At 62.1% G+C, this 14453-nt stretch overlaps 1 protein-coding gene across 1 annotated transcript; it reads left to right on the top strand.

The window, feature by feature from the left end:
• The first annotated feature begins 218 nt into the window (after positions 1–218).
• S1PR3 (sphingosine-1-phosphate receptor 3) lies at positions 219–10862 on the top strand. Its single transcript, XM_029920344.1, has 2 exons — positions 219–385; positions 7606–10862. The coding sequence occupies exon 2, from the start codon at positions 7746–7748 to the stop codon at positions 8883–8885; it is 1140 nt and encodes a 379-aa protein (XP_029776204.1). The 5' UTR covers positions 219–385; positions 7606–7745; the 3' UTR covers positions 8886–10862.
• Positions 10863–14453: the final 3591 nt, after the last annotated feature.

Raw genomic sequence — 14453 nt, 5'->3', positions numbered from 1 at the left:
AGGGGTTGGGGGAAAGGAGGTGAGAGGGGCGGCGGGGGTCGGGGCTATGGGTCTGGGACCTGAGGCGCAGGGGGTTTCGGGGAGGCGGGGAGGAGGCGGGCGCAGGGGCGGAGGAGGCGGGGAGGGGGCGGGCGCAGGGGTGGAGCGCGGCCCCGCCCCGAGGGCCGCTGGAAAAGTTTGCGCCCGGGCGTGCGCGCGCAGAGGCTGAGCCCGCCGGTCCCGGGGACACGCGACGGGGACGCGGCGCCAGCGTGGTGGCCAGACGGGCTCGGGCGGGACCCCCCATCTCCTCCCCAGGACTCTCCCGCTGCCCCGGTCCAGGCCCCTGGGAGCGGAGGAGGCGTCGCGGGGATGCGGGCGGCCCCAGTGCCCTTGCCAGACGGAGGTGAGTCGGCGGCGGGGCCGGTGCGCGGGGGCCTGGGCGGGCGGGCTGGGGGCAGCCGGTCCCACTTTTCTCACCAAATTTCAGACTATCCCGGGTGTGACAGGGACCCGGCGGGGCGAGCCGCCGCCTCAGCATCACTCTGTCCCCCAGGCCATCCATTCCGGGGCCGGTCCCCGCGGGGGGGGGGGGAGAGGGGATGATTCCTTTTGAACCGCGGCCGGACCGTCTAGACTGCGCTTCCCCTTAACGACCCGAATGAAAGAGAGGTGGCCCTTCCCGGAGACGCCCCCCTGTCCTTCCCCGGGACAGTTAGAAGGTCAGGCGCCCTCCCAGGATGAGCACCGGGGGCTCTGGGGGTGCCCTTCTCCTGGGAAAGGCTTTCCTTTAAATTATATTCGCCTTAAAATCCGACTTTTTCCTTCTGTTTCTCGAGGTAGGCAGTGGGGACGTCAGAATCGGGGCTGGAGGACTGGGGCCCCTGTGGCGCAGCAGGCTCTGTGCATCTGTGGCGCTGCCCTGGAGCTAGAGAAAGGCAGGGGAAGGGGCAGGACGTGCCCTTCTTTGGCCCGAGGCAGGAAACTTGCGCCCTGCCCCTTCTAATCGCAGCTCCGAGTGGCCCGCGTCTCCTCTCTCTCTCTTCTGGCGCTGGCCACTCCCGGGGACCTTCTTCTCTGTGGGGTTTCATGAACTTCTCCTGGGGCGTCCTGAGGGAGAACACATTGGGTTAGGAAGATCCCGGGGAGCGGCATGAACGCGGGGCTCTTCTGGAAGGTCATGTCTAAAGGAGAGGGTCCACCCCGACCAATTCCAGCATCCGGCGTCTTTCTAAAGGCCGGAGTCCAGGCTGCAGACATTCGCTGTACCGCCCGCGTCCTTGGCCGCCCTCGTGGCTGCCTTGCAGGCCTGGCTAAGGAAGACAATCGCTAGACGGGACCCGGCCGCATTAGGTTCTGTGGGTCCCTGGCCGACAAAGACGGCCATGCCGGGGGCTGGCGGTGTGGCCGTAGGCGTGCTGCACTCCACGGCGTCTGGGAGCGTCAGGATCTGTAGGTTTTCTCACGAGCCGGAGTGAGTGAGCGTGTGGTTGCCGGAGGACCAGCGAGGGCTGTTCTCAGCCAGCAGACCTTCACGTCCGGCCTGCCGGGCTCTGTCACCTGACGCCAGACACTAAAAGTCAGCCTTCGGAGCGTCCTGCTGGCTACAGACGGAACGGCTTCTCAGCCAGTCCTGCTTGGAAGATGCTGCTTTCCCTCACGTTTCTGAACTTGGCCAAGTGCACGGCTCTCCTAATTCGCACCCGCGTGTGGGTAGCAGAAACTCCATTTCCCTAGGAAGGAGCCTCACATGTTGGCCCGGGGGTGTTCTTGAAATGCAGGCACCGCTCTTCCTTTTTCTGGGAACTAGGACACTGACTTGGTCCTTTCGGATCGTTTCCATCCTCTTACACATGCTTCGATGCCTACCGTGTATGCGTGTGCTTCTGTGATCGGAAAGTGAGAATCTGAGCATGCGGTAATCTTGAAAATGTGGGGGTTACCCTTCTGTGAAGCCCCTTTTTTCTCCCAGGACTTCGTGCTGTGACACCGCGCCTTCAGGCCATCGGTGACAGAGCCGTGCTGTGGGTCACCCAGCCTTTCTGTGTCCTCCCTTCACTTCCTATAACTCCTTTGCTCCTCGGCCCCCGTCTTCTGCTGGGCTGGTCGGCTGCCGTAGGAGATGTCCCGTGAGCTTTCGGAGCTAACGGGAGGCCTGTCTCCAGTCGTGGAGACTCCTGCATTTCACTTACTGCTGGGACAGCGCTGGACACGCAGTCGCCTTTCGTTCTGTTTCGTTTTCCTTCTGATTTTGAGGCATTACCGCTGCGGCAGGCCACCAGGTGTACAGCGTGGCACCCGGGGTGGCTCCGGCGTCCGTTCAGCACCGCGAGCCGGAGCCAGTCCCGGGCCAGTCTGCGAGCCTTTTCCTCCTGGAGACGTGCTCCGTTGCCCTCCTGTCAGCGTGCATGCCAGCATCCGGCTGCCCTTGTGACACCCTTGTCACTGTCCAGGTGCAGACCGCGAGGAGGTGCGGACGCTCAGGAAGAGCGGCGCCCTAACAGGTGCGTGGGAACCACACCCCCCAACAGCCAGCCCAGCCTCCTCTTCCGAGCTGTGCCGCCAGGGACCGCGACGGCCACAGCCCAGCCTCGGTTTCCTTCTGCTCACGTCCAGACAGCAGATGCCGCCGTGCGGACCACACGAGCTGTGTCCCTGTGGCTCCGGGAAAGGATGGGAGGGAGCCCACAGTGAGGACCCCTTGGGCCCAGATGTCTCTTATTTGCATATGTCCTTAGCCCCCCGGGGGAGCTCATGCATGGGGGGGCAATCACAGCAGGAGCCCAGTCCCGTGCCCTAAGAACAAGCAGAGAAGGGGAAGTCTGGAAAGAAAGAGAGGGTAAGGCCTCTTGTATCAAAACCCTCACGGATGAGCCTGGGCACCTGGGAGAGAGCGCAGAGCCAGAGCCTGGGTCCGGCCGCGCCCCTGAGCGCCTCGCGTGGTCACATCTGAGGCTCACCTGCCTGGGAGAGTGGCTTGTGGGAAAGCCGCTGGGTAGCGGGGGAAGCCTGCCCCCAAGCGCTACCCACGGGGGCTCCGGACTGGGCTCTGGGCTCAAGCAGAGCGGCGCCGGGCTGTGAGGGAACCCTCTTGCCGTGAGCACCTCTGAAAGCCCAGCGGGGTCACCTCAGAAATCTGGGGCAAGGGAAACACTCATTAGCAAAGGAATTTCCTGGAGCCTTGAGACAGCCGGCCCCTTATTTCCTTCCTAAATTCTCATAAACAACAACAAAATACTGCTTTCCAAGAAATTTTCCACGCGTCACGAGTGCTCAGCGTTTTCACTCATTTTGGAGGATGGACTCGTTGATTTCCCTGGGAAAACTTGCCTTTGAGAAACATCACCCGCCTCTGACCGGGAGGAATTTCTCACCGCCTTCGTGTGCTTTTCTTGTTCGCCAGTGCAGAGAGCGAGAGAGAGGAGAGAAGAGACACAGACCCCAGACTTGGTGGAAATATTTTCCTTTACTTTTTTTCTTGTCCTTCTTTTTATAGTGTGTTTATTTTTCGGATTGCCATGTGTAGAGAAAGTGAATCACTAGCGTAGAGGGCACATCTGGACTCCATCGGCCGACCCGGCCCGTCTGCGGATGCGCCTCCTGGGAACAGGGGGATGGGGAGCCCCACTGATGTGACACGGTCTAACCTGGGTGACGCAGTGGCACCACCTCCTAGAAGGGATCTTAGTGCTTCTCAGCAAAGGGAGAAAGCACTGGCGTTGAAATGCCTTGAGGTAGACTTGACCGCACCTTCGTGAGGATGCGGGAAAAACTGCAGAGAGTGGTCTCTGTCGGGTCCGTCCCCTGGGCGCCGGCTGTGGGCAGGGCATCTGTTCACCGTGTCCCTGCTGGGCACAGTGAGCGGGAGGGGTGTGCGGGGGTCGGGGGGACGTGGGCGCAGCCCTTGGGAGTGAGGGTCCTGCTGGTGGCCATCAGCTTTCCGGAGCCTGGAGGTCATCTGCGGTGAGCGCGCGCAGAGTGCCCGCAGCACACAGCAGGTTCTGGAACAGGGCCGGCGCTCCGAGCCTTACAAGACGAGAAGGCACACCGCCACCTTCCTCAGCGGCTGCTATTTCTGAGTTGTTCGGGGCAAACTAAGCAAGAATCAGACTCTCATAACGAAACGCACACGGTGGTCACCGCCAGCCCCAGATGCTTGTCTTTTAAAATGAAATGAAATGTGAGCATGATGTGTAAATGTCCCGGTGGGGACTTCTCCAGCTGGCTGAGTGCAGTTCGTCTCTGCAGGGACCCCTGTATCAGAGCCCCCCTCCCCCGCCCCAGACCCCAACACGACGCCCAAAATCCAAGGCACCACCTGGAAACACAGATGCAAGCTCCCGAGGACGTCCCCATCCAGTCCCAGCCACGCATCTTGGGACAGTGACATGCGGAGGCCACCCTGTGTCCACAGACCGGTGCGGCATCCTCGGCGGGAGCAGGAATTCCTGACATCTGAACGTGCTTCCACGTAGGACTCGGCATCGCATCGGCACAAAGAACCAGGTGGTTACATGCCATGGGGACCCATTTATGCAGAAGTTGGAGACAGACGTGGCCCTCGGGAGGAGCAGCCTGCTGGAGGGGTCCCCTCCCGGGGAGGGGTGCTGGCTTGGGCCCCTCCTCTGCGGGGCGGGCCGGGCTGGCCTCCCAGGAGCGGGAACCTGCATGCCTGGCACTTCCCGGAAGGGTGGAGGCCCCGCCTGGCCCTGAGCAGGGCTGACCTGCTCAGAAGTTGGGGTGAGACGGGAGGGTGCTCTCCCCGAAAACAAAGGCCCTGCGGCGCCTGAGCCGCGGAGGCGGACCTCCTCCGTGCTGCCCTTGACCACACGCAGCCGCACTCCATGCGTCCAAAATCAACCTGGCCGTTAGCCCAGCACGTAACTCGGGATGGAGTCCACATTCGAACGTTGAAAATCCAAAGAAAATACGCTTTTAGTTCCAAAGAGAACAGATGTCTTCCAGTTACACAAAAGGCGGAGAATAGCATTTAACCAAGGATGTTCTGAAAAAGTAAGCTTTTTGAATGATGAATATTTCATCAAGGGAAGTGATCGGTGACGCATTAGTGGGAAGATACATTCATCCTCAAAGCGCATGCTGTTGGTGGCCCTCTGGCGCTTCTTCCGTGTTTTCGTTGAGTTAGTTTACCGCCGGGTCCTGGCTTTACCGTTGGCTTGTTTTCCTGCTCAGCTCACTTCCTAGCGAACCCGCCTATGCAGGGAAGGGCGCCCCTGCAGCTCTTTGCCTCCCAGAGTCCAGGCCCCGCAGCGCTGGCGGGATGCCTGTCCCTTCCGTCCCAGCTGTCGGCCCAGCCCGGGCGCGGGAGCGCACAGAGAGCACCGAGCGCAGCGTGGAGTTCTCGGGAGACAGGCCGGAGATGAGCTTCAGTGGTGCCGAGGCCCCGGAACCTTCCTGATGTGGATGCTTGGAGCCCTTTCTCGCCGTCGTGGGTGTGAATCCACAGGCAGTTCACTCTCGTGTCCTGAGGGGTAACACTCACACGTTCCTACAGCTCGGACTGTTGGGATGCTAACTCATTCCCCGTGGTCGTGAGTCGTGGACCACGTGTGTGCCGTGGTCGGTTCCCGGGACGGAACCCCGGTGGGGGCGCAGGTGTGAGGCACACTGGACTCGGGGTGGCGGACCGAGCGGGCAGCAGGCTGGATGGCGTGGGGCGTGGGGGGCCCCCGGGTCGGCGGGGTGCCCGCTGCCGACCAGGAAATCGCTGCTCTCAGGGCGCCGCTCCCTCTGACTCTCAGCGGGGCGGCACGCGTGTTTCTCATCCCTGACTCTGCGCTGTGTCTTTTCCATGAACAAGGACACGCGTGGTACAGGGCCGGCCACCACGGTCCGTCTGGGGCTGGTGACGCTGTGGGCGGGAGCCCAGCCGGGGCTCAGCGCCCGGTGAGCAAAGTGAGGTCGTGCCGTCTCTGTCCACACAGCAGCAGTAAAGGGTATTCATCGCGTCCCTGTTAGCCGACAGGCTCCGTGATCGACGTGGTGCGCACAGTGCCCATGTGAGTGTGACCCCGGGACACCCCAGGCAGAGGGCCCAGAGGCTGTCATTTCCACTCTTTGCAGAACAGTGTGTGGTTTGTTGTAAAAAGTGTCAGGCTCAGAGGGGCTGGGCTGGTCCCAGAAAGTGTCACAGAGCAGGAGTTGACGTGGGGCGTGAAGGCCAGGACGGAGCCCAGTGCAGGGGAGGCTGGCGGGAAAGCTGCCCGCTGAGCCGACCCGCGGGCCTCCAGACGCACCGACACACACAACACGAGGCCTCCCACAGGCCCGGCCTCCGGGGTTTCTGGAACCAGCAGCACTTCGAAGCCCCCGGGCGCTGGGGACAAAGAAGAAATGGCATCGCGTCCTTCTGTCTGAGAACCCGAGCGTCCGGCTGATGCAGGCGAGGGCTGACCGCCTCCGGGGCCCTGAGCAGCACAGAGGGGCAGGGGAGCAGTGACCTGGAGGCGGTCCTGGGGGGGACCTGCAGTTTCCTCTCCTCCTCCCAGAGCAGCTGCCAGCACTTCAGCCCTGGGTCCTTCCGGGACGAGACCCTCTCGGGCCGTGTTTGTACCTGGCAGCGAGCTCAGCGGGCGGACGAGGCCTCGGCCCCCACAGTGCAGACCCCGTGTCGTTGGGCCACCGTCCGTTTGTCTCTGAAGCCAGCTTAGGGCTCTGGCCTGAACGTTACCAAAGTCGAGGAAGTCATGGCCGGGTAGTCGGTGGGCTGCCTCACACTAACCTCGCTGGATCTCACGGAGGTTCTTGCACAAATATCTGTGATTTAAAACCCGCGGGCCCCCTGAGAGCCACGTCTAGCTGCGATGGTGACATCACCGGACGTGCTGAGTGTGACCCCCGCTGAGGGTGGGAAGTGTCAGGTTGGGGGAGGATTGACATCCGGGCCCTGGCGGGCCTGGCCCTTGGCTTCTCGCCGTCACGGGTTCTCTGGCACTCCTGGGGGCCGTTCCTTCCTGCTCAAGGGCACACCCTCAGTTTTGGGGGTTCAATTTTATCCAAGCCCTGGGTTTTCAGCCAAGTTCAAAGCCCAAGTGCTCATCCCTGCCTTCCCTTCCTTCACCGTGCATCCCGCCTGCCCCCACCTCGCCCCACCGCCCCCAGGGAAGCCCTCGGTGGCCTCGTGGCCCTGTCCCAGGCCTCGCCTGTGGGCCGTCTGGACCCGATTCTGTCCCCGGCCCTGGTACCCCGCTCCACAGCTCCAGCCTCACCAGGGAGGCCTCAGGCGCGGGGAGGGGCAGGGGTGGCGTCCTCCTGGACTCAGTCCCATTCTGTTGTCCTGAGATGACCGTCTTCTCTCCCAGGGACGGGGAGCCGTGGTCTAACAGCTCCTGCGCGCAGTCAGCGTCCCACGTGCCCGGAGATTCCCCGACGAACGTTTATTTGGGGTCTGTGTCGTCGTGACGTGAGTGAGCGACGGGGCGCGCACGCACTGAGTCCCCCGTCCCCCACTCCCTGCGGGTCAGACGGCAAGTCGCTGCCCCGGCCGCCTGTCTCCAGGGAGCCCTGGGCTGTTCCTATACTTCTGGATTTTCAGTGCCTTTCTCCAGCCTTGCTGCTGCCGCTGCTCCCCCTTAATCGCCGGGCACCCCTCTTCTATCTCCGCAGGCGCCTGCTCTCCATGCCCTGGCCGGGGTCCCTCCCGGGCCACCTCCGAAGCCTGAGCCGGTCCCTTTTCCTCTGGAAATGGACGTGCCCAGGGCGCCCTCTGGTGGCTTCCGGAGCTGAGCGTCGGTGAGTCCACCCCCATGGCAGCGTCGGGCCTCACGCCGCGCCCCAGGCCCCCGCCCGGGAACGAGACCCTGCACCAGCACTACAACTACGTGGGCAAGCTGGAGGGCAGGCTGGAGGAGGCCCCCGACGGCAGCACACCCACCACCGTGCTGCTGCTGGCCGTCTGCAGCCTCATCGTGCTGGAGAACCTGATGGTTCTGATCGCCATCTGGAAAAACAACAAGTTCCACAACCGCATGTACTTCTTCATCGGCAACCTGGCCCTCTGCGACCTGCTGGCCGGCGTCGCCTACAAGGTCAACATCCTGATGTCGGGCAAGAGGACGCTGAGCCTGTCCCCGACCGTCTGGTTCCTGCGCGAGGGCAGCATGTTCGTGGCCCTCGGGGCGTCCACCTGCAGCCTGCTGGCCATCGCCATCGAGCGGCACCTGACCATGATCAAGATGCGGCCCTACGATGCCAACAAGAAGCACCGTGTGTTCCTGCTGATCGGGATGTGCTGGCTCGTGGCGCTCTCGCTGGGCGCCCTGCCCATCCTGGGCTGGAACTGTCTCCGCGACCTGCCCGACTGCTCCACCATCCTGCCCCTCTACTCCAAGAAGTACATCGCCTTCTGCATCAGCGTCTTCACGGCCATCCTGGTGGCCATCGTGCTGCTGTATGCCCGCATCTACGCCCTGGTGAAGTCCAGCAGCCGCAGGGTCACCAGCCCCCACACCTCGGAGCGCTCCATGGCCCTGCTGCGCACCGTGGTCATCGTGGTGAGCGTCTTCATCGCCTGCTGGTCCCCGCTCTTCATCCTCTTCCTCATCGACGTGGCCTGCAGGGTCAAGGAGTGCGCCGTCCTGTTCAAGGCCCAGTGGTTCATCGTGCTGGCCGTGCTCAACTCCGCCATGAACCCCGTCATCTACACGCTGGCCAGCAAGGAGATGCGGCGGGCCTTCTTCCGGCTGGTGTGCACCTGCCTGGCCCGGGGCCGCGGCGCCCGCTCCTCGCCCACCCAGCCCGCCCTGGATCCCGGCAGGAGCAAGTCCAGCGGCAGCAACAACAGCAGCCCCTCGCCAAAGGGCAAGGAAGACCCTCCCCAGAGAGCCGCCTCCCCCTGCATAACCGACAGAAACACACCCCTGCAGAACGGGGTTCTCTGCAAGTGAGTGCACTTGCCTCCGGGAAGGGCGGGGCAGACCCGGGCTCTGCGGCCCCACCGCGTCTACTGCACGCCTCGCCCTGGGAGGTCCAGAGCAGGGACTTGGGAAACCTATCTCCTGATAGCCCGCCCGGCATGGACGTCACGCGAGGAGGGGGCCCAAGGACGCGCCCGCGTGGTCCAGACCGTGTGCTCGGTTTCGGCTCGAGTCTTCCGAACGCACCACGCTGCTGACGGTATCTGCTGCCCGCCCCAGACCCCACGGGCTGCTCCCGCGGGACCTGGGCCGGGGAGGTCTGGGCCCCACAGTGTGCAGTGTTTCCTGGATCGTCGCCGTGATGTTTGGTGACTTCACGCTACACCGTGCACGGGGTGGATGCCTGTGTGCTCATCCCTGCGTGACGGAGCCCTTGTGTCCCGCGGGCCTGCTGTTGGTGCGGGGCGGCAGCTTGTAGCGGTGAGCGGCAGCGTGTGGCACAGCCAGACAGTAGGAAGCCCGGGTGCGTCCTGACTGAGCTGGAGGATGTGGCTGGAGACTCAGGGCACAGGCCAGTCCTGGGCTCCGCAGACCGACGTGAGGGCTTGTGCTCCGCCGGCTCTGGCTTTCCAGAGACGTGTGGTTCCAGGCTGGCCTCCGAAGTGCGGGTCTGAGCGATCCCGGAGGTCGGGGGGTCTGGTGATCTCTGGGAGCCGTGTGCCTGTGTCTCTTCTCTGCACATCCAAACCCACATTGACCAAATTCCCTGACTGGGGTTCCTACAGGTCACAGAAGAGCCAGGGTCTCCCAGGAGACCAGCCAAGAAAGGGACCCACGAGGGAGAAGCAGAGGACAGACCCCTGGCCTGAAGCAGAAGCAGTGGCCTGTTTCTGCAGTGGAATGTTCGCGCTGTGTTAGGAGAGGTTTCCAGGGCCGTGCTGAGTCTCGTTCTCTCTGATCAGAAACGCTCGGGGGCAGCCGCCCGTGCCGTTCCGGCACAGTAGCGCCCGGCGGGCTCCACCTCCCCAAAGCTGACCCTGACAGTGACCCATCCAGTGCACTGTCCAGGGCAACACAAGGATGCTGGAAGCTTCGCCAGCTGCCTGGGCTGACCCTGTGTCCCTGATGGCCACGTAAAGGGATTACTCAGGAGGTGTTTCTGTGTGCGCCTGCCCCAAGGACCACCCGCAGGACAAACGTGTGCGCATTTGCAGAGTTGACGGGTTCTTGGTAAAAACAAAACCGAGAAGCCTTCAAAAGGACTCTTACCTGGTGAGGCCACGTCAGAGCCCCGGGCGTTTCTCAGATACGTGAGGGCCCGGGGTGGAGGGTTCGGCCAAGTGAAGACTCAGTCTTACCACATCAATGGTCTGGGAGAGAAGCTGGTCCTGACGTGTGGTACCTGATGCATGTTCCTGGCCCCACGGAATGTCCCGGTGGGTCCCGGGTGGTCTCCGTGTACCGACCACACCGTCCTCCCTTCTGTTACCAATGTAAGGGGATGTCCTTGGGGGCATTTTGGTGGCTTACATCACTGTAAAGGGGCTGCTTTCTGAACTCAGAGAGCGTTTCTAGAAAAGTCCAGCATGAGGTACTGGTTGAGAAGATGAAGCCATGTTTCCGAGAGCCGGAGTGTTGGGCGTCGGTGCCCGCCAGGCGATGACGTGACTTCAGCACCTGGAACCCTGGCTCTGAGGGGCGTCGGGGGTCCTGTCTCTGGTGCTGATATTAGTGACAGTCGCTCTGTGGTCCCATTGAGAGAAGGCAGAACTTGCAAGCCGTCTGAATGAAAAATATGCCAAAACAGGAAGTGTTTGCCTGATGGATGCAACACGTGATCAACCGTAAGCCGGTGTGCCCGGCCCTCGGCAGCCCGCTGGGGCGCGTTCTGGAGTTGAACGTCAAGGCCAGAGAGCACTTATGCTAGATCTCGCTTGGTTAGTAACCTTCACCGTGTCCTGTGTGTTTGTTAAAAAAATAAAATAAAACCAAAAGCCTGCATAGAAAGCTGTCTGTTGGGGTGCCTGGGGGGCTCAGTCAGTTAAGCATCCAACTTCAGCTCAGGCCATGATCTCCGGGTTTGTGGGTTCAAGCCCCGTGTCGAGTTCTGTGCTATCAGCTTGGAGCCTGGAGCCCACTTGGGATTCTCTCTCCCTCTCTCTCTGCCCTTCCCCTCTCCAGCTTTCTCTTTCTCTTTCTCTCAAGATAAATGAATAAACTTAAAAAATTAAAAATAGAAAAGGAAACTTGTGGCCGAGGGTCAGTGTGGGGGCACCGTGTGGTGTGCAGGGTGATGGCCCGGCCTCCCACCTGGGGCCACTGCCCCTCCAGGATGGAAACGGTCCCTGGAGCCCATGCTCCCCCGCCCAGCTCTCCACTTGCATGGCCGCTGTCCGGGACACCGCCCTGGGTCAGGGTCTGGGAGCAGGACTGCTGGGAGGAGGGGGAACCCTCAACCTTCTCCAGGGGGAAAATCACGGGTCCTGGCGGAGGCGGACGTCTGGTTCTGCTCTGTTTGCAACAGGAGAGAGTAGGTCAGAACTGCTCCCTCGCCCGGCGTCCGTGACGGAGGGCCACGTCTAGTGTGTGTGTGCGTGTGTGTCCGCTCAGTGTCAGCCCACATCTCAGCACAAGCGAGGCCCACGGCGGCTCCCCAAGGTGGTGAGACTGGCGGCCAGAGACCCCGACAGGAGCCCCCTGTGCTCTCCACACCCGGGGGGGCCAGGCTGTGCTGGCGCTGGAGAGGCACGTGCTCCCTAAGCCCCTCCCCCCCACGGGAGAGGCTGGCCACGCGACCCTCTGTTGCTCACACTTAGGTGACGGCCACTCCAACAGTGAGCTCCGCGGAAGACGCTGCTGTCCCCCCGTGGCCCGTGCGCCCAGAGGCTGTCCTGGACGCGGAACCACCTCCACGTCCTCACCGAGTTAGCAGGTCTGCGCTTTTAAATCGCGTCCAAAACATCACAGGGTTTCCGCACAGAACTGCACACGCCTCTCCCCAAAATCAAGGCACGTTTTCCTACCTCCAGTGAGCGGAAGGACATTGCGAAGACGGCGGTGACACCCTCCACCCCGGGTGACAGGGCTGACACTCGGGGACGCCCCGTGGCCCCTCCGGCTGGCCCCCGCAGACGCGGCCAGAGGCCACGTCACTTCCTGCAGGAGGTTAGAACACGAGGCGGGTGTGGGCATCCAGTCCTCAGAATCCGAAGGCGAGTCTGTCCCTGCACGACAGTGACGTCCCGGCCAGAGGCCTTTGTGGCAATGCTTCCCTGCTCCACACAAGTCAAAGGAAAACAAAACACAGACTTCTCCAGTGATATTTATCAATATATATAATTTGCCATCCAAATGCTTTTTAAAAAGTAATAAATATCTTCTTATTACACATTAAATTTACACGGAGTTCTCTCCTAATCCTTGGATTTTAACATCAAATGTTTAACTCTTGTTCAATTCTCAATGCAAAGAAACATTCACATACTTAAAGATTTTACAATATTTATTCTGGAACAAGGTTTATTCAAAAGGCAAATGAACAGAACACTCCACTCACAGCCAACACACAGTGCAGAGAAAGGGAACCCAGGGTTGAAAGACAGAGGTGCCCGCGTGTCTCTGCTGGACTCGGGCAGGTAGACAATCGGGCCGTGGTGGCGACGCCCCGGGCGTGCGGGCTGATGAGCGTGACACGCGGGGCCGTACCTGCCCTCTCCGTGCCCCGGTTTTCTACCTACAGCCTCTCACGGTGACCCAACAACACAGAAACGTAAGCTTGTACGAGGTTTCAGGTCTGGCACTTTCCTCGGTGAGCATGGCTCTCCTTGTTCAGGGAGGAGCCCTGGGGAGTCCTTCATCCAGGGCATCTGGGGAGGCAGAGGCCCCAGGGCCACGGCCACCAGCACCCCTGCCGACACCAGCCACGCGGTGTGAGGAGGGCGTCCCCGCCTGCCCCCTCTGCGCCCCGCCCCACCCGCCTCCAGCGCGCACAGCCTCAGATGGCCCAGACCAGCCGGGAGCCTGGCCTCCGTGGTCCTGGCCGCGCCGCCAGCAGGCCGTCTGACCCTCACGCCTTGTGCGGGTTTGTTTCCTACCAGATGACAGACCCCCATCTCTCCGGGGAGCCCAGCACAGAGCCTGCCACCCGTGACGGGGCCGTGTGGGGAGCACGGCTGTGCCCGGGCAGCCCGCTCGCCCCGGAGCACCCCCAGGGCGGACAGCCTTCCCGCACCTGTCCCTTCCTGCCCGTGGTCGCCGGCCTCTGACAGACGCTGCTGGACGCAAGCACCATGTAAGACCGGACGTGCTTGTCCCCAAGCCCTTCTGTGTCCCTCCTTCCTGGTCTTCCCTGCCGGCCTCCCCGCCCTCCTGCCCTCGGCCGCTCCCACCGTGCCCCCAACCCCGGCCTGCTGTCGGTTCCTGCTCCCTTGCACTTGGGCCCCCCTCCTGCAGCATCCAGGACCCCCTTCCACATGTCTGCAGATGCCAGGACCCGTCGTCCCCAGACTCTTCATGTCTGCTTAGCTCTCTGGTTGCTTAAAATGCCACAGCCCAGGGAGAAGTGCCGTCGCACGGCCCGCCCGCGGGAGCGCGCACACCAGTGCGCCTCCGTCGTGAGCAGTGTAGGTACGCGTGTGTGCAGTTGACATTCAAAGTCCTCATATAAAATTGCAGTTTTTCTGGCTGCTATAAAATGTGCCAGTTTTAAAACTGTGCATTTGTTGCTTGCAAACTTATAAATATGTATAAGGCCCATTATAAATACATTGTGGCTGGCAGATGGCACTCTATCCACCGGCCCTGATGGCCGGGAGTTCTAAATGCTTATTAATCCTCTACTTTCAAAACCCAGAGCATGGACTCTGGGGTCTAGGACACGAAGTGGTATGAAAACATATTCATAAATCGGAGGCGCGAAGCCCCCAGGAGGGGAGGGCAGAGGGCGGCAGCTCACACCTGATGGCGGGCCGCGCTCCCTGTTTATGAGAAATGCACCTTCCTGGGCCCGGGCAGACCTGCTGGGGTGGGGCTCTGGGGGCTCCTCGCTGCGCCCCCGTCTCTTAGCCCAGAGGACTGTGTCCCTGCCTGGGATTCCCGGCCGGGGGGCGTGCTCGGGTGTGTGCACACGGCCCGCTTCCCGCGTGCTCGGGTGTGTGCACACGGCCCGCTTCCCGCCTGTGCCCGGCCGGCAGCTAAACACGGCTGGGCCGGTGCCGAGGTGCGTCTGCCCTGCGTCCTGCCGTGGCTCAGTCCTCCACACCGCGGTGACTGGACTGACCATGCCCTCCTCCTGGACTTCCTTCCCTTCCCCCGCACCGGGGCATCACCCAGGGAGACGACACAGAGTCGGACCCTCTCGGTCTGCTTCTGAAGGGCCCCAAACAGAAACGCTGCCTCGTCCAGGGAAGGGGCCCACGTGCAAACCCACGGGGGAAGCGCTGTTTGCCGATTTCCCCTGGGGGCTGAGCATTACACGCATATGTTAAGGACCCTGATAAGTCCTGTGCTCTGTTGTAGATTCAGCCACTGACTGCCCCCACGCTGTGGCAAGTCACCTGGCCCTCGTCCCCGCCGTGAAGAGGGGTTTGTGCAGCTGCG

The sequence above is a fragment of the Suricata suricatta genome, chromosome 13 (assembly GCF_006229205.1).
Source record: "Suricata suricatta isolate VVHF042 chromosome 13, meerkat_22Aug2017_6uvM2_HiC, whole genome shotgun sequence".
NCBI lineage: Eukaryota > Metazoa > Chordata > Mammalia > Carnivora > Herpestidae > Suricata > Suricata suricatta.
This window is presented reverse-complemented; position numbering and strand designations above follow the sequence as displayed.

Excerpts from the sequence above, each read along its gene's own strand:
- S1PR3 (XM_029920344.1), top strand. The coding sequence starts at position 7,746 with ATGGCAGCGTCGGGCCTCACGCCGCGCCCCAGGCCCCCGCCCGGGAAC.